Below are 27,827 nucleotides of genomic sequence, written 5' to 3'. Positions count from 1 at the left end.
TATCCGGCGCCAGGGGAGGCAGAGGGCGGGCAGGATAAAGGACGTGGAGAGCGCGCAGGAGAGAACCCGGAAGTGGGGCGCCGCAGGTAATGTCGCGGGAGACCCAGAACTGGGCCCTGGCCGGCTCGGCCCCCGCCCCGGACTGGATGGAGGAGCCACGGCGCGGGAGTGTCAGGGCCCAGGCAGGTGACGCAGATGAGGGACGGGGCTTCCAGGGCAGGAATTTCCTGGTTCTTAGACTTTGGCTAATAATCAATCTCTTAAAGAACACACTGCAGACGGGCCCCTGCCAAAGAGGCCGGGGCTGGGAGTGGAATGGGGGGCCGTGGGCCGGAGAGCCTGCTCAAGTGCCGTCTTGTATTCCGCTCATTAGATCCAGGCAGCCGATGGAAGGGAACACCCCTGATGGCACAGGCCCCATGCACGTGCCGTTTGGGCACGTTGTGGCCAATGAGAAATGGCGCGGGTCGCAGCTGGCACAGGGGATGCAAGGTCGGTGGGCTCCCTCTGCTAAAGCCCTCTCTCACCTCAGCCCACTTTTTAAAAACGTTCTACCTGTTGCCGTCTTTTCATCCAAAGCTCACGGAACTTATTTTCTTTTCTGTATTTTAAGGAAAAATTAAACTCGTTTTTGAGGATGGCCTGACACCGGTAGATTTTTACTTGTCTAGCAGATCCTGCATTCTTTATATCACCGAAGCTGATTTGGTGGCAGGAAATGGCTACAGAAAGAGACTTGTTCGGGTTAGAAACGTAAGTACTGAATTAAAGAAACAAATTGAAAATTGACTTCTATCCCCCCTCTGTCTATCCCTTGGAATAATTTATATAAAACCATTGGCCATTCCAAGCACCCTTGGATAGCTTCTTAGTCTTGAATGGAATTTTGTTACAAAAGTTTCCTGTCTTTGTTTTTCATTGAAGTCCAGCAAACTTCAAGGGATTGTAGTAGTTGAGAAAACTCACATGAGTGAACAGTACTTTCCAGCCGTACAGAAATTTACTGTGCTGGATCTGGGGATGGTGTTGCTTCCAGTGGCCAGCCAGACGGAAGCGTCCTGTCTCATTATCCAGTTGGTAAGTACTGATTCCTACTCCTCCACGATAGCCCTGTGTTAGGACTCTTGACTGACCTTCCTGGACCTGTTACTCTGACAGACAGCTGCCCTTATTATAGGTACAATCCATCAGGTCACTCTCTATCAGTGACTGGTTTGGTTTCTAAAACCTTTTTGAGGAATTTAAGTTCAGAAGCTGCCTCTGCAGCTAGCTGAGCTTGCCCTCCATTCTAGGCAAGTATGTAACAAAGCAGTCAAGTTGGAGACCTGATTTTAGCCTCCCAGGCTGTGATGACTCCATCATGCACTATTCTGCACTTAGGCTGGTGACACTGTCAACAGCTTCTTCGCCTCATCCACACGTATCTTTTTCTTCTTTTTTTTTTTTTCGGCCGGGCCACGCGGCCTGTGGGATCTTTGTTCCCCGACCAGGGATCGAACCTGCACCCCCTACATTGGAAGGGCAGAGTCTTAACTACTGGACTGCCAGGGAAGTCCCGCCATGTATCTTTTGTCTGCACTTCTGTCTGCAAGTTCATGTGTTGGGTTTTTTTAACCTAGTGGTTTTCCATATAGTTCATCTTTTAATAATTTTACTGATGCCTGAAAAATTATATTCATGTTACATATGAGAATATTTGCAGTGGTGAATCAAGCTGAACCAAATGGAAAAACTAAAACTAAATTTCCACAAAACAGAATTTTAAGAAACCTCCAGTCTTCTAGAGGGCACTCATGTGCTTTTCCTTTCATCTCGGTTCAGGTTGAAGAGCAAACCAAAGAGCCCAGTAAGAACCCTTTACTCAGGAAGAAACGAGCTCTGATCTCCGAGCCAGCCCTCCTTCGAACTGTGCAACAGATCCCAGGAGTCGGGAAAGTTAAAGCTCCTCTCCTGCTCCAGAGGTTTCCAAGTATCCAGCAACTAAGTAATGCTTCCATCCAAGAACTGGAGCCGGTGGTTGGACAGTCAGTGGCCCAGCACGTTTATGCGTTCTTCACCCAGTCCAGGTGATGGCTCTTCCCACGGCATCTCCTTTACACCACGAAACTACAGGATCTTGTTTTCTTTCACATTAAGAAACAATATTTCCTCTCACAGAAACTAGGGAAGGATGACGTGAGGCCTGAATGGCACCTGCCAGTTGTCCTGCCCTGCTTTCTGGGCTCAGGTATTTACTTCAGGTAGTGTGCCCCAGATGGCACTGCCCGCACCCTGCTAGCATGAAGAGGGCTGGTGGACACCTTCCTAAGGGAGTCGGTTTAAACAGGGACTCTCAAGATTCAGCAAAAAGCCGGCTTGGGCAGATTTTAATGTGTGACCCTCACCTGTATCTATCATGGAAGGTGGTGGATGTGACCGTCTAAAGGAAACAAACCTACAATGAATGAAGCACTGTGTACCATAAGCCCCTTGTTCCTTCTGGCAGAGCCACTGTTCTTCAGGTCTGGTCTTAATACACCTGTGCTTTGAGGGTGGCTGCCAGTGTAAACAAACAATTGTCCTGCCTTTTTTCTTCCTTCCTTCCTTTCTCCCTCCATCCCTCCCTTCCGGGTAGCTGCACAGTTTGTTTGTAATCACTGAGCATGACTTCTGAACACAGAAAGCCTGGAGTCCAGAGTTCCCATTTTAAAATAAAAAGCGAATGTGTGTGAGGGAGGGAAAGAATGTGTTTGTAAATGTATAGCCCAACAATGGGAAGAGAAAAGGTTAAATGGCAGGTGCAGCTGCATCCAGAGAGGAGAGCCTAGGGATGAAAATGTACAACTGCTCATTCAAAAAATAAATACAATTAAAGAGGCTATATGTTTTCAGGGATACTAAGATAACTTGAGAGCTAAGTCCTGTTTTGTGAAATGTTAGTAATTTTTAAAAATCAAATACAATAACATTTTGTGCATTAGGGTAAAAATGATTTGAAAGAGGAGGGAATTAAAGTGAAATCAAAGTGGAAACCATTAACTCAGGCAAATGAATGCATTTATGTAAATATTTATACAAAAATAGCCCTAAGAGCAATGGATACACTTTCCCAAATATGGTTGTTTCCCTTTTGATATTACACACTAGAAAATATTTAAGTTTGTTAATTCTCAAAATTACACGTCAATGGTGTATTTTTAAAAGCTATATAACTTGTACTATGCCAACAGTGAATCTTATTAGAGTCACAGTGTCATCCAACATATAGCAAGAGAAATCAGTTGGTAAGAATGTCATTTTAAAAAGTCAAATAGAGCTCTAAACTTGAATCATTTACATCCTGACCTTATACAATGTTTTTAACCCTTCCTAAAGACTCTTAAAATATACAACTATGTACTTTCTACTTTAAACAAAATGAAAAATGTTTTGAGTATCAAACAGTATATTATCTACCTTGTAGACAGCATCTTCATCTAACACTGCCACTGTGTTAGCGACTTTTAAATGACATAAAATAGAAGAAAAGTTGCTCCTAAATGGTTGTTTATCTAATAAGTCATGACAAATTTGGCACTAGACTTTATCTGGAAACAGCATTCATATTATTTAGAAATAATAGTAAAATCTTGTTGTTTTAGGTTAATGAATTCCCCTTAGGAAGGAGCTCTTTGGGACAGTTTTTAGTAACACTAATTTAAGTCTATCATTATTGTCCCTTGCCCTGCCTTAATTTGGGGTCATCTGAATTCTGAGTTAAGGAATTATCCATCTATCACCCAAGTCTGGAAACTTACAAATAGGACCAGTATAGGAAATCCTAATTTAACTCTGATAGTAAGTAGCTAAGAGTCTTAATTATAGTCGTTAAAAACAGCCATATGTCCACATTATTCTATTTACAATACTTTATATAATAAATAACTTGCAGCAATATGGTGAGACTCCCCTAATAAGTTTGTTTTCCACAAATTTCTAGAGGTTTCTTGTTACTGTCATTCATAAAAACATATCAATTGTAGGTTTACGCTGTGAGAAAATGGGATTTGAGAATATTTAGAAATTTTCCGCTATGGCACAAATATGAAGGCCCAGTCAGCACGGGAAACGCTTTTGTTTCCTCACGTTAGTACAAAGAACTGTCGGAGGTGAGAAGGCTGAACGGAGAGGGGAGCTTCTTCTTGACCGGAGGCCCCGCAACCCTGACCCCAACCGATGGGAGGCACAAGGTGCTCGCCGACTTCTGTCTGTTCTTGTTGGTGTTCCAACTCAAAAAGGACAGCTTTTTCGAGATTTTCTTGGTTTTATCAGTTTTATCATCATCATCTGTGGCTAAGCAGATCATGGAGTAAGTTTTCTGCATTCCCACAGAGTATGTGGCACATTTACTATGCTGCACACAGAAAAGGAAAGAGAAAGGTGTTAGAAGTCAAGATGTCAGAGAAACGATTGCGAAGTTTGAGACTCAGATTCTGCACTCATAGCATCCTCTTTAAAGTTACGTTGACATAATTCTGAAACTCAGTGACAAATGCTTATACAGAATTAGGTTCTTAACAACAAGGACAATTCTTAAGGAATATACTCAGTAGTAGTAATTTAGGCTAGAGACCACTACCTTTTAAGGTTATTACATTTGAAAAAGTAATATATACTCATGGTCAATGATATGAAAATGCATGAGGTGAACAGTAGGTGTCCCTCCTACCTGGGCTTTCAGGCTCTTCCCCTGAGGTAACCACTATCTGCTACACTTTTAGAGATAACATTCATGTACAGGTATTGATTGATATGTGCGTAAGTATAAATCACCATTTGTCTTTCCTTAGGAATACACCACACACACTTGTCCGCACCCTGCTTTCTTCACTTAATGTATCCTGGATTTTAGCGCACACCAACAGATACAGATCAACTTCATTCCCTTTAAAGACAGTACAGGGTCCATGTGATGAGGATATTAAATTTTTCCAATTTTTTAAACGTGAAATAAACATAACATCAAATTTACCATTTTAACCATTAAGTTCTGTTTATTTCACCGGTTTAAAGACATGCCCTCCCATGTGCCTGGACCCTCTCACTCCCTCTCTCCTCCAGGTATCCCCTCCTTTCTGCTCTCCTGTCTCCTAAACCTTTCCCAACTGCACACAAGCTAACTGTGCTATCAACACACACACCTTTGAAAAACTCTCCTTTACCCCTACGTCCCCTCCCAGCTACCACCGCAATATCTCTGCTCCCTTTCACAGGTCTTCCCTTTCTCTCATTCACTTGTTTCCTGTCCTCATCCAGCATGCTCCCCACTACCCAGTCCCCAAATCTTCCTGGGGCACCTCTCTGACACTCTCAGGGCCTTATGGAGCACAGCTGGAAACCACTGCACTCGTCTAAATCTTAGATTATACAGATGAGGACCATGAAGCCTGCTGAAGGTCAAACAGCTTATTAACAGCAGGCAGGGCCTGATTCCAGGTCTTTGATTCCAAGCCTGGGGTTCTTTCCACGACATCAGTGGTAGTCAGAATGGTGGTAGTCTCCATTTTCCCGAGGCTCAGAGCAAGTCTCTGACGCCCAAGGTCACGGAACTGGTGAAAGCCAGGATTCAAATGCAGGCAGTCTGAATACAGAACCCTTGCTTTCATCCCTACGTCAGATTCTTCATTGGCCTGGTTCAATCAGAAATGTGACAGGACTAACAGATAAGCCTTTCAGTCTCTTCAGGGGCAGGGCTGCTCTCTAAAGCTGCAGGTCCTCCGGCTGTGCCTAACAGACCCCAGCCCTCAGGCCAGAGCCCAGCACTTTTATATATCCTCTTCTTGGACAAACTTTTGTTTCTGGTTGAGACCTTGATCACTAGTCTAGCAATGCTATGGATTCCACCCCTAAAAGTGCCATTTTTCATGATCCCTTCTCCCAAGATGCTCTGAGTCCCTTGACTACTTTATCTTCTTTTTTCTAATTGAGTTATAATTCACATACCATAAAATTCACCATTTTAATACAATCCAGTGGTTTTTAGTATAGTCACAGAGTTGTGCAACCACTAATATTACCGAATTTTAGAACATTCCCACCCCCCTCCAAAAGAAACCCTGGGGAATTCCCTGGCGGTCTGGTGGTTAGAACTCCGTGCTTCCACTGCAGGGGGCGTGGGTTCGATACCTGGTCGGGGAACTAAGAGCCTGCACGCTGTGTGGTGCAACCAAAAAAAAAAAAGAAACCCTGTCCCATCAGCAGTTACACTCCCCCTTCCCCGACGCCCCAGCCCCTGGCAACCAACCACTAACCTACATTCTGTTTCTATGGGTTTGCCTATTTCTTACCAATGGAATCACACAATCATTCACTCTCCAACCCTCTCTAAGTCTGAGTTCTGTTGCCATTTCCCCATGAAAAGTGTCCTTTTGTCCTGCTGCCAAATATAATAGACATGGCCCTGCTTCCCTCATTCTCCACGTCTTAACTGTGTTCAGCACAAACCACCACTCTTTCCAGGCAGGATCTTCTTCTCTTGGTTTCAGAAGCCCCTCTTTATCCCACCGGTCTGCACCTACTTCTAACTGACCTCCAGACGCTTGTGGTGTCTCTCGGGGTTGAGTCCTCCACCCTCAACCCCTCGAGGGTACTTTCGTTTAGTATCTTACAGCTTTAAATATCATCTCTGTGCGGATAATCCTCAAATATTTAGTTCTAGGCTGACATGTGCCTTGAACTGAAGATCTGAACATCTAGCTGCCTACTTTACCTTTACATCCGGATGCCTAATGGCACGCGAACCACACACTTGCTTTTCTCTCTCCTCGGACTCCCTCAACCTTGCCCCGTCTCCCGTCATTAAGAAAAATGATGCAGTAATTCAAGCCAAAACCTGTGCAGTCCTCTCTCTTTCCTGCATCTTTTTTTTTTTTTTTTTTTTTGCGGTACGCGGGCCTCTCACTGTTGTGGCCTCTCCCGTTGCAGAGCACAGGCTCCGGACGTGCAGGCTCAGCGGCCATGGCTCACGGGCTCAGCCACTCGGCAGCAGGTGGGATCTTCCTGGACTGGGGCACGAACCCGTGTCCCCTGCGTCGGCAGGTGGACTCTCAACCACTGCGCCATCAGGGAAGCCCTCCTGCATCTTTTTTATACAAGTCATCTACAAATCCATCAGCTCTATATCCAAATTACGTCTCAGGTGCACCCACCTCTCTACACCTCCACTGTCACCCCCTAGTGGGACGGTGCTAACGTCACTGGCCTGGGTGACTGCCACAGCCAGCTTGCTCTGCGGCCACCCGGCTGGCCTCCAGACAGCAAGACGGCCTTCTAAAATAAACATCATGCCACGTCACTCCCCGTCTCAAAAGGTTTCAAACTCCCTCCACTGCCGATGAAGCCCTGCCTCCCTCCCACCGCATTTCCCTCCACTCTGGCCCTTGTCAAGATGCTCCGGCCGAAAGGCCTTCTTTTAGTTCCTCTGGCAGATGAAGCTCATTCCTGCCACAGGGTCTGGTCTCTGCACCTGTTGGTGCCCCTTCCCACGTGCTCTTGTACCTCTTCACATGGCTGGTTCCTCCTGTCACTCAAGCCTCAGGGCAAGCCCTGCTCAGGAGTCCCTCCCAGCTCCAGTCATTCTAGCACATGACACATTTTATTTCCTTTACAGCACGTACCCAAAATCACAACCACTTATTGCATATTTAGTGCCAGCTTTGTGGGGGCAGGGACCTTATCTGTCTAATTCCAGCTGTAGCTCCAACACCTGAGAAGGGCCTGGCACACAGTTGATGCCCAATCGATATTTGTTGAATGAATAAACACATACTGTTCTAGAGGGAAGCGTCCAAGGTACATAATTGAATGCAGCAAGCACAGAAGAGTGCGTATGCCACAATTCCTCCGACTTGGGAAACAAAGGGCTGTAACTGTGCACATGGACTTGCACAGGCTCAGACGCTTCCCAAGATCTCCCAGGAAACAGCTAACACTGTCCCGGACGACGTGCGGAGAGCATCTTTCACACATCATCTCAAACCCTTCTGTATCAATTCAGTATTTTTTTTAACCATGAGTATGTACTACTTTTGCAATTGAAAAGAATTTAACCAGAAAAATAAATCAGTTGGTTCTTTTATCTATAGCAGGGGTCCCAACCCCTGGGCCGTGGACCAGTACCAGTCCACAACCTGTTAGGAACCCGGCCGCACAGCAGGAGGTGAGTGGCAGGAGAGCAAGCAAAGCTCCATCTGCTGCTCTCCATCTCTCCCCATCGCTCCCCATCGCTCACATTACCGCCTGAGCCATCCCCCCCACCCCGCCCCACCCCTCATCCGTGGAAAAAGTGTCTTCCGCAAAACCGGTCCCTGGTGCCAAAGAGGCTGGGGACCGCTGATCTATAGGATTAAAAAAAAAAAGGTTTCCAGTGATCTCTCTGACCCAAGTTGAGCACATCCCAGTGATGACGGGCTTAGGAGTTCAGTCATTTGTGGCACGTTACAAATGCGGGCAGGAGGCAGGGGTCCGGATAAAGACCTCTGGGGCTGGACTCACACTGACTTCACTCCACGTCGCTGTTTGCTGCCAGGGGCCATCAGCACTCACCATGGACGATGTGGCATCCAGGAGGCTCACGACCTTCATCTCAATGTCGTTCTGGCCAAAGCTCTTCAGCAGCTTCATAACCTCACTCACAGTCAGCCACTTACAATCCACGTCTTGAATGGAAACAATATAATCCCCTTCCTTGGCTCCTGCCACCTATGAAAGTATGATTTAAATAAAGGTCAATGTTCTGTTCATTCAGATCCCTAAAGCAGTTCCCAAGTTCATTAATGAAATAGTTATCGGCACAAATTTGCTTCAAGAAGGCAAAAATGAATCCTTTTCTCTTTGGGCAAGAAAGGTATGAGAGACCTTTCACATAAAGCAAGGCCTTTTACATAGAGGAACCCTACATTGAATCACCCACATACATTTGTTTGGGCAGCTCTCTTTACATTTTACCAGTTTCACTGTCTGCAAAGATGCCAGGGAGTTTTGCTCCCAATTTAGAAGGGTCCACACTTACGGCAGCAGAGCAGTACGGATCCAGGAAGTGGACTTGAACCGGGGAGTTTCCTCTCAGGGTGAACCCCAAGTCTCCTTCTTCTGCAGTGAAGTGAATGCTTCGAGGAGGCGTCCATCTCTTATTAGCCGAAAACACAGATAAAGGGCCCTTTGGAATAGAGCATCATTAGCTGTAGGAGCTGAAGGCTGAATCAGGAACTTTTGAAAACCAAAGGAAATGATGCCTTATTGTCCTTACAGATTTCATTCGGCCCTGCTCGGAGACTAATGATACCATCTGGGATAATACGTGCTACGAAGTCATACAAGAATGTTAATTGCCATTTGCTCTAAAAGATCCAACATATTTAAGATAAAATTATCTTTTTAAAATTATCTTAATTTAAATAATTTTATATAACATCTCTAATTAAAAATCAAAAACATCTAAAAGTAGCCTTTTACATACTTGCAATTTATAAAACAGCTTTCCCCTCAAGTCGTTATGAAATAAATGTTCAACATACCAGCTTCTGGAAGAAGTCCGTTACTGTCACCTTGGAGAACTGTGGCAGTATAATTTCAACCTCTCGCTCAGTTTTAGCTGGAAAAGAAGATTAAAAGTAAAAGCATAAATGTTTCTCTAATTGAAAGTTATCCTTGAAAACTCAGGCCTAACTCCATTTGGGTATCTACTATGAGCTATATCCCACTCTGGGGCTGGGACAGAGTAGTGGCAATAAGACAAATTCCCTGCCTTCGAGGAGCTTATTTGTATTCTAGGGGACATCCAATGGTATTCATAAAATCCTACTGAGAAGTAACCTACGTTTCAGGTGTGGCTGTTATGGAAATACCATGCTTTCAGCACAGTTTCAGGTGAGATGTGCTTCCTCTCTTCAGTATTAATGTGTGATGCGAGGATTTCACAGTGAGAAGTGGGTTTGCCAAATCTCCACTATCATATTCATGGCAGGCTCAAGCCAACCCTTCCCATGAGGCGAGGAATACTACTCAGACAAAAAAGAAAAAAAAAGAATGAAATCCTGTGACTTGCAACTAAATGGATAGACCTTGAGGATATCATGTTAAGTGAAATAAGTCAGATAGAGGAAAAAAAAAGACGATATGATTGGAATCTAAAAAAATCCCTCAAAACAAATGAACAAACAAAACAAAAACAAACGCATAGATACAGAGAACAGATTTGTGGTTACCCGAGGGGTTTGGGGGGTAGGGATGGGCAAAACGGGTGAAGAGGGTCAACTCTATGGTGATGGATGGTAACTAGACTTGTGGTGGTGATCACTCTGTAGTGTATACAGATGTTGAATTATAATGCTGTACACCTGAAACTCATACAATAAAAAATAATAAATAAATAAAGTCAAACTCATAGAAGCAGAGAGCAGAATGGCGGATGCCGGGGGCAGTGGGGGGTGGGTGCTGTAAGGAAATGTTGGTGAAAGGGTACAGAGTTTCAGTTATGCAGGATGAGTAAGTTCTAGAGGTCTAACACAGTACGGTGACTATTACAACACTATATTGTACACGTGAAGGTAGATCTTAAGTGTTCTCACCACACACACACACACACACACACACACAGACACGATGAACTAGATTTTGAAGAAATCTTCACTGCCAAAGTAAAAACTTTTCCCTGCACGCCCTGGATCCACTGTATCAGTGAAAATTTTACTACTTGTTTCATAATAAAAGTAATTTTTGTCTGGGGGAAAAAAACAAAGAAAGAAAATGGAGAAAACAGGGTAAAGATCAAGCCTTGGAGCAGGAATAAGGATGCAGGTGGCTTTCAAACTATGGAGCCGAAGGTAAAAGACAGAGAGCAAAGCGCAGTTTCCCAGAAGGCAGGTGGCACGTGGGTGGGTGTGGAGCGCAGGGAAAGCGTCGAGGCGAAAGGCAGCTCCTGGGGTCTCCTGACTAGCGGTGGGGGCTGGAACCCCAGGGGAGGCCGTGAGACTTTAAGGGAAGGAATCTAGAGGAAGCAAGCCAGGGAGAGGAGACCCACAAGAATGCCAGGAGGGGAGGTGGGTTTGGGCAAGACCGTCAGCAAATAGGGTGGAGAGGAAAGTGAGGGCAGAAAGAACCAAGGTGGCAGGGCCCTGACGCCATAGGTGGCGTGTTGAGGGGCAGGAGGGGGTCGGCTGCCACCAAGGGGTCAACAAGGACAAAGACCATAAAGAAGGCCCTGGATCTGGGAAGGAGGAGGTGAGGACTCCAGGGCAAGAGCAGCACGCGGCCCTGTCCCAGTGCCCGGCGCACAGCGAGGGTTTGCCTGGCCCCTGCAGGAGGAGCGCCCCAACGCCCCTGCCTCTCACATGGCACACTCTGCACCTGGCACCGGCACCCAGGCCACTCACAGATGATGTCGGGAACGTCGATCAAGCTCAGCAGGTCATAGTCGTCACGGAGCTGAGTGTACTTGAGCCGGGACCGCTGGTGTGCCGCAGACAGCACCTCCTGCAGCACCTCGATGTTCCGGAGCTTCTTGCACAGGCTGGCCTCCCTCACGGACTCCTCGTGATGGGTAACAGCTCGGCACAGATGGGACTTGCCTGCCCACAGAAAATCAAGACCACAGGACACATGTCGTAAACTGCAGTGTGAGTACCTCAAGGAGAGCCCGAGTGCCCAAGGATTCACCCAGAAAGGTGGACGTTCTCTTTTCTGAAGGATCTGCCTGGACGGCTTCAGTCCCTCTAAATGTGTGTACAGTATGCTCACTTGTGTCTATAAATCTTTCATTCAGCAAACATTTACCAAACATTCTAGGCATTAGAGGTAAAGCAATGAACAAAAACTCGCCTCTGCATTCATGGAGTTTACATGCTAGTGGTTGAAGACAGATAACAAGCAAAGAAATATGTAATGGGTTGTGTGGCTATAAGGTTCCGGAGAAAAATAAAGCAGAAAAAAAAATAGGCAGATGTGGCACGAGAAGATGGGGACTGGGGAGTCGCCCTTCTATTACGGGTGATCAGAAAAGGCCTTTTAGAAGGTAACTTTTAAGCGGAGCCCTGAAGGATGTGAGGGAGCAGTCAAGAGGATATCTGACAGAAGAGCGCTCCTAGAAGAACAGCAGCAAGTGCAAAGGCCCTGGGGCAGGAGCATGCCTGCATGTTTAAGGACAACAAGGAACTTGGGAGTTTGGTTGGAGGGAGTGAGGGCCGGAGAGAAGGGTAGGGAATGAGGCCAGAGAGGAACAGGGGCTTGACCATGTCCAGCCTCGCAACTGCAGGTGAGGAATTCTGCTCCCCCTCTGGGTGAGATGGGACCATGAGGGCTCCCTGGTCAAAAGCTGGGCAAGCTGTGTGACCTCTCTGGGCCTCTGTTTCCTCAGATGAAAAATGGGGAGTCATACCATATGTATCTCATAGGGTTGTGTGAGGTTTAAGCGAGTCAATGTCTGTTAAGTAAGCACTGCGTAAGCTTGGACCAGGGTGGTAGGTAAGAAGTGGTCAGACTTGGGATATTTTTCTAGGTAGAGCCAAGAGGATTCACTAATCAAATGCGGGGATGAGAAAGAAAGATGAGGGCGGAGAATGCGTCCAAGGTTTCTGGCCTGCACACCTAGAACGATGGAGCTGCCATCCCTGAGATGGGCAAAGTGCATGTGTGGGGTGGGGGGGACAAGATCGGGTGGAGGAAGAATTCAGGTTTGGACATGGAAAGCATACTCACTCTGAGACCTGTTAGAGACCAAACTAGGACAATTCATTACCCGTTCTTAGGTGTGGCCTAAGAAATGCGTCCTTCCAGATTAGCGTGACCAAGGGCCATCCCCTGGACCCCGCTAGGGTGTTGGAAGATTGCCAAAGCTCTGGCTCCATCGTGGGAGCCCTGGTCCCTCGCAGAACCTGTGAGAACACAGCTCTGGAAGCCCGTTGAGGCCAGAGGACTATGCCTCCCGGTTTCTGAATCCAGAGTGGCCACGATGACTCGGGAAGCCCTACTCTCCGGGCCCTGCCCTGGGGACCTGCGTGGAGCTGCTGGTGAGTGGAAGTATCAGATGGGGCACGGGGAGGGAGGGAGCAGGAGAGCCGACACACACCCAGCCGCTGGCGCTGGTGAACGTTTTTCAGCGTGGCCAAGGGCGTCATCCCCTCTGGCATGTGGTCGTAGAGCTGGGACAGGCACTTCTCCTGGTGGTCCTCATCTGAGCCAGGCTTCACTGCAACAAGAACCACAGGATAAATCCCTTCTTGCGGCCGCGGTGCGGGCTCTAGAGGTGGCACCGCAGACCCACTGAGAGATCCCTCTTTCAACCACATCCCCAGGTTCCCTTCTCCAGCTTTACAAGGCACTTGGGATAACAGGTCTCCTCTCCACCCCTGGACATACCCAGGCAATCCAGCCCAAGGTCTCTGTGCAGGGGGCCCGGCACACTCTAGGGGCTCCGGATTTGGCTCCAAGCCCCTGCTCTCTACCCGCTCCCCATCACCCATCTTATGAACCTCCAAGCACAGCCGCACCTCAAACCTCTGGGGGCCTCCATGCCTGCACCCTCCCTGGCACGTGTCCCCTCCTGACCTCACCAAACCACTCACTGCTACCTCAACACTTCCGGCCTCTGTTCCAGGGCTCACTCAGATCCTGTTCTCACTCTAGCTGTCCTTTCCCTCCTCGTTCAGCTGGAAAAGTCCTCCTCAGAGTCCCCAGTCTAACTCGAATGGCACTGCCTCTGAGGAACCATCCATGCCTACACCGAGGACTCCAACTGCTGCCTCATTTGTGTTCCTACCACAGTGACTGAAGCACTGTATTTCGGCTGGTTTACGTGACTTGTCCTGCCTAATAGACCATAAAATAATACTAGCAGGAGCAGCTGACACTTCCAGAGAGCCCACCATATACAAGGCACTATTTAGCTTTGCATAGAGGCATTTAGTTTTCACAACAGCCTGTGAGATAGGTTCTCTTCGTGTCCCCATTTTACAGATGAGAAAACTGAGGCACAGAGCAGGTAAGTAAGTTGCCCAAGATCACCCAGCTAGTAAATGACAGAGCTGAGATACGAACCCAGGCAGTCTTGGCCCCAGAGGTTTTCCTTTTCGTTACTCAGAGGGCTGCCTTGATTAGCACCAATTGCAACAAAAGTCCCACCCAACCTCAGATCAGAGCCAAGACTATGGGGAGGAGGGTGAGGCACTCACTGCAGGCTGCACATTTAAGGAGGTGCCCCAAACTCAGCCATCAAGATATATATGATATTTTAATACAATTTTCTAAATATCAAAATTAATAGAAAAATATTCATGATAAACAACCGATCAAAATTTTTTTTTTATTTCAGGTTCCCACGTGGCTCAGTAAGGCACCGTTATTGCTCTGTGTCCTTATTTAAAATTTTAATCACCAAGGATTTTTTGGTCTTAGTTTTGATTCATTTACAATTATAATTTTAAAATATTATCTCAATTACTGAGTTTATCCCCTTAGATTTCGTGCCTGAGGCGAGTGCCTCCCTGGTCTAGTCCTGGCCCTAGATTCCAGGTGAAACATCATCTCCATGAAGCCGTCTGTTCCATCCCAGGCAGAAGGAACGCTACCCCTCTTCCTCCCACAGGAAGGAACCACATAATCCCTAATCCCACCCTGTTGCCTGGGCCAACATGTAATCCCCACCCTCTGCCCCTAGGCTGTGAGCATCTCCCAGGCAGGTAGACAGCTCTCACTCAGCTCAGAATCACCCAGAGGAAGCAAAACCACAGCCCTGACCAAAGCCCAGAGCCCCGAGACGCCAAGCCTTACACTGGTGGTCGATGAGGAGGGTGGCTGTGAAGTAGTGGGCCAGGGCTTCGTAGTGGTGGGCCTTCACGCAGGCCAAGCTGGCCCAGGAGTATGGGATGTTCTCCTTCACTGGCTCCTGGTTCATGGCCGTGTACAGCTGCCGATAGACCTCTCCCACCTACAACGGAAAAAATGTTGGGAACGAGGAGGGTGGCACAGGGGCCCTCACGTATCCGGGCTGCAGAAAAAGAGCCCTTTCTTCTGGGCAGCGGCCCCTGCCAGAGGTCGCTCCAGAATCTGGGAGCAACTCCAAGGTCTCCTAGCGCTGTCGGTGTCAGAGTTAACGGGGAGATCGGGCCACTGTCATTATGCTGGTTTTTAGGCTAAGCTGCAGATGGAATCAGTGATCCGTATCTGAAACACCATTACTTGCCAAGAAAATGCAAGCCAGCACTCTGGCCAGCCTGGGCGGGCATGCTGCCCAGGTCACGGGCAAGCTGCCGTGGGAAGCCCCCGCTGCGTCCAGTGGGCCCACACCGACGAATCCCACTCACTCCGAAAGTCACGGGAAACGGCAAGGCTCACCTTGGCAGCCTCCTGAGCCACCTTCACCAGCACGAAGAACTCGTTCTGGATCCCAGAAAGGCAGATTTTCTCAAACGTGCTTTCTTGGGCTTGCGCCAGCATCATTTTGACCAGCACACTGAGCATGGCGGGACTCATGTCGTAACTTGGAGTGTGAGTAAACGTCTCTTTCAGGTAGTTTAAAACCCCTACGATTGGAATTGGTTTGCACGTTAGTTGGGGATCATATTTATTTCACCATGCTGCTCAGGAGTATGGAAAATGACAGAAGCAAAAATATAAAACTGGTGTCCTGAAGCATCTTTAGAAAAAGCTGATTCTCAGTTACCATAAGATCCAGCAATTCTACTCCTAGGTATAACCCCACAGAATTGAAAGCAGAGACTTAAACTGATACTTATACATGAATGCACATGGCAGCATTATTCCCAATAACCGAAAGGCAGAAGCAACTCAAATGTCCATCCACAGACATGGGGATACACAAAATGTGGTATATACCTACAACGGAATATTTCAGCCTTAAAAAGGAAGGCAATTCTGACACACGCTACAACATGGATGAAGACATCACACTAAGTGAAATAGGTCCATCACAAGGACCAATGTCGTATGATTCCACTGGGTGAGATGAGGTCTCTGGAATAGTCAAACTCATAGAGACAAAAAGTAGAATGTTTCCCGGGGGCTGGGGGGAGGGAGGCATGGAGATGTAGTGTTTAATGGGACAGAGTTTCTGTTTGGGGTGATAAAAAAGTTCTGGAGATGGAGAGCTGCACAACGATGTGACTGTACTTAATGCCAACGAACAGTAATCCTAAAAATGGTTAAAATGGTAGTTTTGTTATGTATGTTTTACCATAGCTAGAGAACTTCTGTTTTCCAACTCTCTTCCAAAACATTTACGTCTGTATCAAGCAAGGAAACTAGCCTGCTCCCCATCCATTCCTGTCCCACCTGGCACACTTGTGAGAAATTCCATACGTGACTACACATACGATGGAGGTGAAGGTAGAAGGCAGACAGAATGACGGAAGGGCTCTCAGGCGGACATGCTCACACTTAACCCCTGGGTCATTCAGAAATTCCGGGCTTTCCCCCAGGACCTCAAGAAAGATCAACTCAGCCACTCCAGTGGAAATTTTCATGCCGTAGCCCTCAGCTGACTTTTTTATGTGTTAGAAAAGTGTCACAGCATTAAATGACAATCAACCTGGAGCTGAAATAAAATCTCCGGCACAAATCCCATCTGACTGGTTCTTCTGGTGTTGCTGCAAAGCATACACTGCCCTGCAGAAGGAAGGCGACGGCTGCAGGCTGTCTGCTCCTTTCTGGGGTTCGCTCCTACTCTGTTCTCAAGCTTTGTTTTGTCCATATCTCTGGAATCTTAGAGACAGGTCACCAAGCATACCCGCTTCAGAGTCCTCAGAAAGAAAGATGAGCCCAGAAAAGGATTTACAGTGAAAGAAATCAACTCCCACGTGGAATTTCACAGTGTCGTTTCCTCCCAAGGGATCAATCATTTTAACCAAGCGATTCCATGATCAGCCAAAATGGCAAAGCCACAGTTCTTCACGGCCTTGCAGAGCAAAGTCAGATACCCCAGAAGTATCTGCCAGGGTAACACTCCGAAACAGTGACAAGGACCGGCACAGAAGGAAACCCGCTGTGGAGCCAGCTCAGCGCATCACACGTTGGTCTGTTGGTCTGTGCTTGTCACTGCTTTTGCCCACTATTCCCTGTGCCGAGACTGCTGGTCACAGGCCCTGCTAGAGGGAAGCAATGCAGGACCCTCGAACACCCATGAGGCAGGCCTGCCCGTTGCACCTCGCCTGGCAGCCCCCAGTCCTCTACAGGCTGGCACTGTCACTTGGTAGGGGGCCGAGAAGAGCAACCTTGGGTGAGCGAGCTTCTCAGAATGAGCATAACAGAAAGGCAAGGGTAGTAATATGCACCAAACAGGCACGTCTGATGAAAGAAAAAAGAAAAAGCCTACATTCCCACCATTTGAGAAAACTTATTCTCTTCTTCGAAACTGTGTTCAAAGAAACAGTCCATTCACTGCCATCTCTGGGGCCCCTCGTTTGGAAAAGATTAATCGTTAACTACTGTGTACACAAGCCATATTCAGACAGAAACAGGGTTTGAGCCAATAAGCGATTTTCTTGGTGGGAAGATACACCGGCTCTGGAAACTGGCCTGGCCCTTTCAGGCCTGTGAGGCCAAGTGTGGGCCTGTGGAGGACCCACGAACCCCCTTCAGCTGGGGTACCAGGGCCACCTGGCAGGGCCAGGGCTCTATCCCGGCAGCCCTCGCAAAGACACACCTGCGGCTCTCTGAAAGGCATCCACTGTGCTCTGCAGCCCAGCTTCTGTCTGTCGATTGCACCGGGTCCCGATCTGTGTGTACAGGGCTCCAATGTTAAACAGAATGCTGGCCTTCTCCAGCAGCAAGTTCTGTTGGCTAACCGGAACCCCCGTGAGGGAGTCATACCTATTTAAAAGAAACGTCTTTTGAGAATATGAATTCCTTGGCTAGCGAGTGCCACCTCTGGGTAAAAATGGACAGAACTTAGTTCTTGAATAAAACTCAAAGATGCACATGCAATGAGGTTTTATTTCCAAGCAAGACGATGGGCCTGATCATACTGAATAAAGACACCCGCAAGCGCAAACTGAAATAGGGATTCTCAACCGGGATGTCCTTCCATAGGTGAACAGATATACAGACTGTGGTACAGCTACACGGTGGAAAATTATGCAGCACTAAAAAGAAATGAGCTATCAAGCCATGAAAAGACATGGAGAAACCTTAAATGCATGTGACTAAGTGAAAGAAGCCAATCTGGAAAGGCTACATACTGTATGATTCCAACTATATGACATTCTGGAAAAGACAAAAAGAATCAGTGGTTGCCAGGACTGGGGGTGGGGAAGGGTGAGGATGCCTAGGTGGAAGGCAGAGGATTGTAGGGTAGTGAAACTGTTCTGTGTGATACTATGATATGATGTGGATACATGTCATTATTACATTTGTCCAAACCCATGGAAGGTAGCCCACCAAGAGTGAACCCTACTGTAAACAACGGATGTTGGGTGACAGTGAGCCAATGTAGGTTCATCAGCTGTAACGAATGGAACACTCTGGTGGGGCGATGTTGACAGTGGCGGAGGTCGTGGGTGTGCAGGGGCAGGGGCTATACGGGAACTCTCTACACCTCCCACTCAATTTTACTATGAACCTGAAACTGCTCTAAAAAATACAATGTACTAAAAAAAAAAAAAAAAAGAAGGCTTCTCCTAAATGAAATATAGCAAATCCTAACCCTTCATAATTCTTCCTGAAGTCTAAAAGACTCAGGATATGTTTTAAAGTTCACCTATCAACCAGGGGATAGATACGGAGCTTCTTCCTAATTCAACACTAAGGAGAAGTCACATTTGGCCCTTTCACCCACGTGCCGGCAGCTAACACATCTTCAGGAAAAGTCATCTGCCTTTCCTTCCAAAAGGAAGCACGGATAGCCATCTGCTGTGGTGAAATTAAACTCTGAATAGGCCCCTTAGCTACTGGGATTTACTTTCGTTTCACACAGCCCTAAGCAACTCAGAGAAGAGGTATAGCATCTCCAAAATATTTAGACAACACTAATCATGGTAAGTACCAACTCTGGGGAAGAATCCAAGGTTCTGCTTCAGTTTGTAAAATCTGATCTATTTCTGTTCGCTGCCCTTGTCACTGGGACAAAACCTGATTCCCACTCCCATGCCATCTGGGACAAGAACCTTGTTTCTTGTTAGTTCCACCTCAGAGCCCCAGTGTTTCCCCCGCGATAAAACGAGCATGAAAAAAATGCCTCTTCTCCTCGGCTCACTTGCTCTGAGAAGCAAGAAGCCATGGTCCGTTGGAGCCTTTTCCCCCTGGATCCCCTTCATAAATAAACACTGGTTTATCTACATGTCTCCTGTATTAATGGGACAGTTAGAAAGAGGAGGCCACAGTGCAGAGGAGCCTCCGTGGGACAGAGGCTCCCAGCGGTGGCCAGAGTGGGAAAGCCCCAGCCCAGGCACGTACCAGGTAAACAGGATCCCCATTTGTCGGGTGGGTGGGAAGAATCGGCTCTCAACAAACCCCAGCTGGATGAAGTAACTCATCAGCAGCTCGACCCCAGCCTCATCTCGGCTGGGCGTCCGACAGGCCTGAAAGGAAAGGAACCACTGAGGGGGTGAGGGGGTGACCGGGTGAGCATAGTGCAGACAGCCAGGCAGGGAAGATGCTCACACACGCTATTTCTCTGGAGCCTAGGCCCCAGTGCTGGTATCATGAACTCTAGGAGAGATGGGCAAGGCTGGAGTGAACTCATGAGTCCTGGAACCCAGCCCCAGACATGTATGTCTGTCCCCTCTGTGGTCTTCTTATGTGGCAAGTTGAATGGACGATTCTGACAGTTCCTCCCTACCACCTCCGACCACCAGCGATTCTACAAGGCTTCAGATGAAATAATGGGATCATCTGAAGACTCATCAAGCTCTAGTAGCCACCCTCCTCACCCTGCCGCACACAGGAACATACTTGTCTCAGATCCATAAGATCTGCTATTTCATCTTCATAGAGGTAGCTATCTTCACTGTAATGTTCCAGGATAAAATCCTGTAAGAAAAATGAGATACTGTAAGGTGTGACTCAAAACCGTAAGCAGGTAAAACAGTAATGTCTAAGGTCCCCCCCTTTAAAAATACATGTAGAGGGACTTCCCTGGTAGCGCACTGGTTAAGAATCTGCCTGACAGTGCAGGGGACATGGGTTCGAGCCCTGGTCCGGGAAGATTCCACATGCAGCGGAGCAACTAAGTCCGTGCGCCACAACTACTGAGCCTGCGCTCTAGAGCCCGCGAGGCACAACTACTGAAGCCTGCCTGCCTAGAGCCCGTTCTCCGCAACAAGAAGCCACTGCAATGAGAAGCCCGCGCACCGCAATGAAGAGTAGCCCCTGCTCGCCGCAACTAGAAAGCCTGCGCGCAGCAACGAAGACCCAACGCAGCCAAAAATAAATAAATAAATGTTTCTTTAAAAAAAAAAATACATGTAGAATTCATAAAAACTTACGGGAGAGTGTACACTGCAGTGATTTTCTAAGTGGTGGGATTTATTTTCTTAATTTTAGTTATGTATATTTAAAATTTTTGTTTTTGTTGCTTCAGTAAAAAGGGAAGTTGAAGTTATTTTTTATTTAAAAATGGGGACTTCCCTGGTGGTCCAGTGGTTAAGACTTTGCCTTCCAATGCAGGCGGTGCGGGTTCCATCCCTGGTCAGGGAGCTAAGATCCCACATGACTAGCGGCCAAAAACCCGAAACATAAAACAAAAGCAATATTGTAACAAATTCAGTAAAGACCTTAAAAATGGTCCACATCAAAAACAAAATCTTAAAAAAAAAGCGTCTTGGCAGCACAGTTAAGTGACTTGCATAAGTGACTATAAGTTCAATAATAGCAATACAATAGCAATAGCAAACATCACAGATATTCAGGGGCTTAGATCTTCGTCCTTTGGGCACAGAGTCTTCCTGGCAGAGGGAACTCATGTCTGGGGACTGTTACGAGGATGCTACCCTCAGCGTCTGTGATGGGAACCTTTGTGAGAGCAGCTCCGTGCACTTCCACAAACAAAGCACCCCTGTGAGACCTCCAACGGGGTCCAGCGTTTCATGACCCCTTGGTGAGTTCATTCGGTCATAAGATACATTGACGAACACCTGCTATGTGCCAGGCACTGTTCACAGTGCTGGGGCTACTTCAGTGAACAAAACAAAGATCTTGCCCCATGGAGCTTATAATCTCACAAGGGAGCACAGACATTAAGTAACAGGCACAACAAATAGGTAAATTATATCATATATTAGGAGGAGGCAAGTATTACAGGAAAAAATAAGATGAGTAAAATGGGAATGGAGAATGGATTCTTGCATAACATCCTCCGTAAGTGCTGGCTCTCCCTGGCTGCAAAAAGTTGAGGAGAGAGATTGTTCATTACATTTTCCCAAGTGTCTGTGAGTATTCTTTTTACACGCTTTCTACATTAAAGACCCTTCTGCTTTTTATATGTTCAATGAATACCTACACATACACCCAAAAACTCTCCACTTACAAAAATGGGACTGTACTGAATGAATATACAACATTGCTTTGCTTTTTTTTCTTTTTTGCTGCACCATGAGGTATGCAGGATCTTAGTTCCCCAACCAGGGATCAAACCTGCGCCCCCTGCAGTGGAAGCGCGGAGTCTTAACCAGTGGACCATGGGGGAAGTCACTGAAATGGTTTTCAAATATAATTAATGATGTTATTAGTGACATTAAGTATGGTGAGTATGATCTGGGGGACAAAGCTCCTCGAGGGCTTCTCTGATGACATCCCTGAGAGCAGCGACTTTTTTTTTTTTTTTTTTTTTTTGCGGTACGTAGGCCTCTCACTGTTGTGGCCTCTCCCGTTGCGGAGCGCAGGCTCCGGACGCGCAGGCTCAGTGGCCATGGCTCACGGGCCCAGACGCTCTGCGACATGTGGGATCTTCCCGGACCGGGGCACGAACCCGCGTCCCCTGCATCGGCAGGTGGACTCTCAACCACTGCGCCACCAGGGAAGCCCTAAGGGAAGAACTCTTATAGTGATGTAGGCAGGGTTATGGGAAACCATAGGATTGTGCAGGACCTCCAGAGCCATTAGAACCACAGAGTTGAAGGGTCAAGGGGGAGAAGGAGCTACGGGAACCTGGAGAGATGGCTGCCTGAAGTGAGCATCCAACAGCCATGAGGACCTTCCCTGCTGGGGGGGATTGTAAAAGGTACCCAGCTGAGGGAGCTGAGGAGTTAAAAACCCCTACTTCCCTCTCTTCCCATCCTCTCATCTCCTGCTGATGCTACTCCCCCTCAGACACACCCAACAGAAAGCCACAGAGCAGGGTAGAGGAGGGCTGAGGGGGAGGGAGGGGCACGCAGTGCAATGGACAGTATCCAGCACCACAGATGGATTTTTTTTTTTTTGTATTTATTTATTTTTGGCTGCGTTGGGTCTTCCTTGCTGCGTGCGGGCTTCCTCTAGTTACGGCGAGCGGGGGCTACTCTTTGTTGTGGTGTGTGGGCTTGTGGTGGCTTCTCTTGTTGTGGAGCACGGGCTCTAGGCGCACAGGCTTCAGTAGTTGTGGCACGCAGGCTCAGTAGTTGTGGCTCGCTGGCTCTAGAGCACAGGCTCAGTAGTTGTGGTGCACGGGCTGAGTTGCTCCGTGGCATGTGGGATCTTCCCGGACCAAGGATCGAACCCGTGTACCCTGCACTGGCAGGCGGATTCTTAACCACTGCACCACCAGGGAAGCCTCACAGATGGATTCTTTATACATAGTTCAGGAGAAACTGGCTACCCATTTTTTGGTGAAAATAAAAAGAGTACTACACCTCATTTTTTTTACACACAAATTCCTGATTAAAGATTTAATGTTAAAAAATTTTGAAGCACTGGAAGAAACTATAGCAAAATATTTATGTCTTCTTGATGTGGAGAATGCCTTTCTGAACATGTTATCAAGGAAGAATTGTTAAGGGAAGAACTGTTAAGCTTAACAACACAAAATCTGTTTGAAAAAAAAAAAGATGTACTTTTTAAACTGGTATTGCTTGTAAAACAAGTTAAAGGAGAGAAACTACTGGGAGAAATATTTGTAACGTACATAACCAAGCCATTACTCTCCTTCATATGTAAAAGAACTCTTAAAAGCAACTCTATGGTAAAGCAGACGAAGGACAGAAATAGGTATTTCCAAAAGGACACTTGTGAAGGACAAATAAACAAAAGCGGGAACTCTAGTACTGATCAAAGAATGCAAACTGTCATGATATCATTTTTGCCTGACCTCACAAAATCAAAATGATAAGCGATACCCAATGTAAGCAGTCATACACTGTGGGAATGTAAGACAGGACCTCTGACTTCTGGTGGGTAATTAGGTAACATGTATCTTTTTTTTTTTTTTTTTTTTTGGCTGTGCTGCATGTGGGATCTTAGTTCCCTGACAAGGGATTGAACCAGTGTCCCCTGCAGTGGAAACACAGAGTCTTAACCACTGGACCGCCAGGGAAATCCCTAACATGTATCTTTGACCTACCAAATCCTCGTCCAGAAATTTATCCAAAGGGAATATTCAGCAAAGTGTGCAAACGTGCTCAGGGAGCTGCTGACAACAGTATTTGAAAGCCGCCTTAAGAATGAAATTGGGATTTCCCTGGTGGCACAGTCAATAAGACTCTGCACTCCCAATGCAGGGGGCCCGGGTTCAATCCCTGGTCAGGGAATTAGATCCCACATGCATGCTGCAACTAAGAGTATGCATGCCACAACTAAGGAGCCAGCGAGCTGCAACTAAGGAGCCGGTGAGCCACAACTAAGGAGCCTGTGAGCCGCAACTAAGACCCAGCACAACCAAATAAATAAATAAATATTTTAAAAAAGGAATGAAATCAATAGTTACCTTATTTAGCACCTACTACCAGAAGACACCATGCTAAGCCTGAACAGATCACAGGAGTCTCACAGCCTCCTAAGGCAGGCCCCGATCAGAGGACAAGATCGGGTATTCATAGATTAAGTACTGAGCAAGTTACATAGCTCAGTGGGGAGACGGGGGGCGGGGGAGGGAGGTGTGTGGCTGTGAGGGATCTTTACATGTCTTGATATTTTCTGAATGTTTTGCAATACTGTTCTCAGTAGGAAAAATAAATGAATAAAGACATATTTAAAAGCAAAACAAAACGTGAATTCTCTGAAAGGGAATTGATTTTGATCGTGTTTTTTTGTGAAGTCATTTTAAAGTCCATTCATTTAAAACAGAAAAAAATCCGACCATGAAGCTTCAATGACCATTAAACATCCCACGGATACACAGATTTGAAAGACAACTTGAACTGCCCTAATTCAGTCGCCAAACTACTTCTGTGGCACCTGTCTGTGTTACTCTCAAGGACAAATGTGGAAGGAAAAACAGAACATCCCCCAAACATTCTCATTTTTGTATGACTGACATTTGTAGAGTCCTTTTTAGGCTAAAATGACATGGCTGGAAGCCTCAGCTGAATAGCACTTGGCCATACCCACAACATGTGATTTTTTTTCCCCCACTGGCTTTAATGTGAATTCAGCACATGACATGTTTGGATCCTTACAGATGCCCATGAAATTCCCAAGTTTCTCCAAGAGTCTACCTTTTAAATGCCTGTGTTCTTTATTTTTATCTTTATTTTTTGGTAACCTTTACAATTCCTTCCAAACTCAGACATTTTGTGGTTCTAAGGATGTCTTTTTTGTGTTGTTTCATTGAAACATAGTTGACTACAGTTCTATGCTAGCTTCAGATGTATTACATATGATTTGACATTTGCATACATTATGAAATGATCACTACAGCAAGTCTAGTAACATCTATCACCAAAGTTATTACAGTATTAGTGACCATATTCCTTAGGCTGTATATTATAACTCCCTGGCTTACTTATTATATAACTGCAAGTTTGTACCTCTTAATCTCCTTCACCTACTCCACACCCCCAAATGCCTGCATTCTTACAGCTCTGGCACCAATCAACAAACTAAATCTTAAAAGAAACTATGCTACAAAAGCAACTAAAACATTTCCACAGACATAAGCATTGTCTGGAGTCTCACAGACCTGTGGCAAGTGTCACATCTAAAAGTTCAGGGGACCTGTGAAAAGCTGCCATATAGCTCTGGATTGTTTCCTACCCAGAAAATAAAATCCTTGACAATCCTGCATCCAGGAAGACTACCAATGTCCCTTCTTAAACTCCAAAATAAACCCCAAACTCACAGGGCCCGGGACCTGGATTTAAACAAGCAGCAGGCCACAAGGCCATGAGTGAAAGGGCTTATATGTCAAGGGACTCACGCAGTCTCTGATTGAGCTTGGAGGTCAAGTGCAAAGGCTTCTGAAGCATTAACCAACTGCTTTTTAAAAGGACAAATTGTATAGGGCCCAAAATGCCATATCATCATTTTTTTCTTTTCTAAATTAAAAGCAGTTCGAGATGAGTCAACTAGCAGGATTACTGTGAAAAGAAACAAAATTCTCTGAAGCATTTTTCACGACGCTGGGATGCATTCCTATACACCATGCCTGTGCTGGAAAGCTCAGAGACAGGCACCACCTTCCACCTCATCGCCACTTTCTCCTCCTAAATGGAAGTTTGAGGTGAGTCAGTACAACTCAGAATGATGGATGTGGGGCAAGGAGGAAGAGGAAAGCATTCCAGGCGCCGGGAGGCCTCTCCTGGCCCCAAGGCATCTCCGGGCGACTCCATCAAAACACATCTTCCACTTCCCACCTGGATCCCCTACTGAACCACGGGAGCCAAAGGCAGGGCCTGTGACCTCAACAGCACCCTGCACAGTGACAGACACAGATGGGCCTACAAGTAACGCTGCTTGCCAGGGACACACTGGCTAAGGGGAGGCCAGATACCGTTCACTTTAAAGATGTGAATTGTGCGGTGTGTGAATTATATCTCAAGAAGGTTGTTATTGGAAGGAAAAAAAAAAAAAGATGGAAGGAAAGAAGGGAGGGAGGGAGAAAGAGGGGGAAAGAGAAGGAAAAGAGAAGGTAGACATCCAGGAATTAGGGAGCAGCGGGATCCATAAACTCTAGCTATTCAAGTATTTACTTTGTTTTGGTGTTTTTTTGGGTTTTTTGTTTTTTGGCCAAGCTGCGTGGTGGCTCGTGGGATCTTAGTTCCCCGACCACGGATTCCACCCGGGCCCCGACAGTGAAAGTGCCAAGCCCTAACCACTGGACCGCCAGGAAATTCCCTGATTCACTTTGAAATGTATCAAAAAATAAAATGGATTGATGTATAGATTCAGGGATGCATAAATGGACGAATACGTGATAAAGTGACTACAGCAAAATGTTCACGGGAGAACCTAGGTAGTGAGTATACAGGGATTCACTATCAAATTCTTTCAGTTTTTCTATTTTCACAATAAAATGTTGAGGGACAAAGACTTTGGCTATTCTTCCAAAAACGTGGCCTAAATTGGTTATATACCCTCTTTGACCTGGGGTGGACTGGCCCGGGTTTCCAACGCCTTCCCCAGAAGCCTCAGTGACCAGATGAAAGGGAGCATCTGAAAGGACGGGACAGGCTCTGAGGGGGCTCAAGGCCACCCTGCAGAAATCAACTGACCCTGGCACATTGAGCCTAAGGCCACTCTCAAGGGATACACAACTTCTCATTTCCCTTTTAAACAGTGAGTCCAGTGCCCCTCGCTTTGAGATTTACCTTGAGAATGACTGAAAAGTCAACGTCCTTGGTTTCCTTCAGGCCAAGCGGAATCAGGGGAATCGTAAATGCCTCCCTAGAAGGAACACAGCAAGGTACATGAACATCCGTACCCCGGCCACTTTGCACCCCCCGGCCTTCCCCCAGCAGCCCAGCTCAGGTCCCCACCCGCTCTCCCCCGCCAAGCTAGCACACACCAGTTCATTTTCCATAAAGACCACTTGGGTCACGTCCCCATCTCTGTTCCAAAACTGGTCCCAGTCCCCGACAACTTTTAAACGACCCAGCCTAACACATGAGGCCCCTACCAGCTCCACCCTGATTTAGCCCTCCAATCGCTACACTTCTTTGAGTAACTGTGCTGAGAACCTATTGTGCACCCGGGGCTGTGCCTGGTGTGCCCACTGCTCCACCATCTGGAGCATCTCCACCAGCTCCACCCAACCCCCATCACCCTCCGCCTCTCCTCACTGCAGCGGGTCCCATCTCCCCTGCAGCCCTCCAACTCTGGGCTCTCAAGGGCCTCCTCCTATACGGTGTATCCCTCTAGGCATCCCATCCCCAGCACAGGGAAGGCCCTGAGGGCAGGGGCCCCATCTGACACCTAAGCGCACCTGGCTCCCAGCCCTGGGTGAGACCCTGACCGGCTGTTTCCCCTCCACCTCCTCTCCCCGCACTCACCAGTTGGTTACCCAACAGGTCGCCCTGGGAGTGGCCTTAGGGGCAGAGCTAACAGGAAGTGAATGGGGCTCAGCTATGTTTTGCAAACAGGGATTTCGCTCCCAGACCTGTAACAGGAGACCTCCTGGGGTTGCTCAGCCCAGCCTGGGGAGGAGGCCAGGAATGCAGGCAGGGTGAGTGGACAATAGGCTGTAAGCTGAAGCTGCCTCTGTGGGGGACAGAAAACAACAGGGCTAAGCTGAAAGCAGGCGAGCCCAGCGGGGTGTATAGCTTCCCCAAAGCCCTTTCCTGAGGGAAAGCTGGATCCTGATAGAAGGAGATGAAGACAGGCTGTGCTGCCCTCCTCTGGGCCCCAGCGTGCTCCTGGCCCGACCCCGACGGGGCTGGCTCTCCCTGTGACTGTCCAGGAGCAGCCAGCGTCCCGAAGCCTCCGGGCCAGGGCGCCCCGCCCTCCACCTTGCGCTA

General features: G+C 47.3%; 2 protein-coding genes across 7 annotated transcripts in view; one reads left to right on the top strand and one right to left on the bottom strand.

Moving 5' to 3' along the window:
- Nucleotides 1-35: 35 nt before the first annotated feature.
- On the top strand, nucleotides 36-4,989 carry FAAP24 (FA core complex associated protein 24). Of its 3 annotated transcripts, none has more exons than XM_060130790.1 (5): nucleotides 36-182; nucleotides 374-492; nucleotides 614-753; nucleotides 925-1,077; nucleotides 1,822-4,989. In XM_060130790.1, the coding sequence occupies exons 2-5, from the start codon at nucleotides 387-389 to the stop codon at nucleotides 2,068-2,070; spliced, it is 648 nt and encodes a 215-aa protein (XP_059986773.1). In that variant the 5' UTR covers nucleotides 36-182; nucleotides 374-386; the 3' UTR covers nucleotides 2,071-4,989. The 3 variants fall into 3 exon arrangements, with proteins under 3 accessions (XP_059986773.1, XP_059986775.1, XP_059986774.1); XM_060130791.1 differs by having other exon boundaries at nucleotides 50-186; XM_060130792.1 differs by lacking the exon at nucleotides 374-492 and having other exon boundaries at nucleotides 43-182.
- Nucleotides 3,020-27,827, bottom strand: part of RHPN2 (rhophilin Rho GTPase binding protein 2) — a 54,916-nt gene continuing 30,108 nt past the window's right edge. The window contains exons 4-17 of one of the 4 annotated variants that reach the window (XR_009537070.1): nucleotides 26,682-26,757; nucleotides 19,918-19,995; nucleotides 19,420-19,544; nucleotides 17,672-17,838; nucleotides 15,346-15,533; nucleotides 14,782-14,938; nucleotides 13,082-13,201; nucleotides 11,391-11,585; nucleotides 9,534-9,610; nucleotides 9,266-9,319; nucleotides 9,029-9,175; nucleotides 8,563-8,718; nucleotides 4,792-4,903; nucleotides 4,235-4,372 (exon numbers count right to left, since the gene is read on the bottom strand). Coding sequence is in view for 3 of the 4 variants with exons in the window: in XM_060130787.1 (XP_059986770.1) it covers nucleotides 4,106-4,372; nucleotides 8,563-8,718; nucleotides 9,029-9,175; nucleotides 9,266-9,319; nucleotides 9,534-9,610; nucleotides 11,391-11,585; nucleotides 13,082-13,201; nucleotides 14,782-14,938; nucleotides 15,346-15,533; nucleotides 17,672-17,838; nucleotides 19,420-19,544; nucleotides 19,918-19,995; nucleotides 26,682-26,757 (1,807 nt within the window). In the remaining variant the exon portion in view is untranslated. Of the gene's footprint in view, nucleotides 4,904-8,562; nucleotides 8,719-9,028; nucleotides 9,176-9,265; nucleotides 9,320-9,533; nucleotides 9,611-11,390; nucleotides 11,586-13,081; nucleotides 13,202-14,781; nucleotides 14,939-15,345; nucleotides 15,534-17,671; nucleotides 17,839-19,419; nucleotides 19,545-19,917; nucleotides 19,996-26,681; nucleotides 26,758-27,827 lie in introns of all 4 variants that reach the window. The other 3 variants (XM_060130787.1, XM_060130789.1, XM_060130788.1) reach the window with 3 other exon arrangements.

Source organism: Lagenorhynchus albirostris, chromosome 19 (assembly GCF_949774975.1).
Source record: "Lagenorhynchus albirostris chromosome 19, mLagAlb1.1, whole genome shotgun sequence".
Taxonomy (NCBI): Eukaryota; Metazoa; Chordata; class Mammalia; order Artiodactyla; family Delphinidae; genus Lagenorhynchus; species Lagenorhynchus albirostris.
Note: the sequence above shows the minus strand (reverse complement) of the source record. Positions and strands in the feature narration are given on the sequence as shown.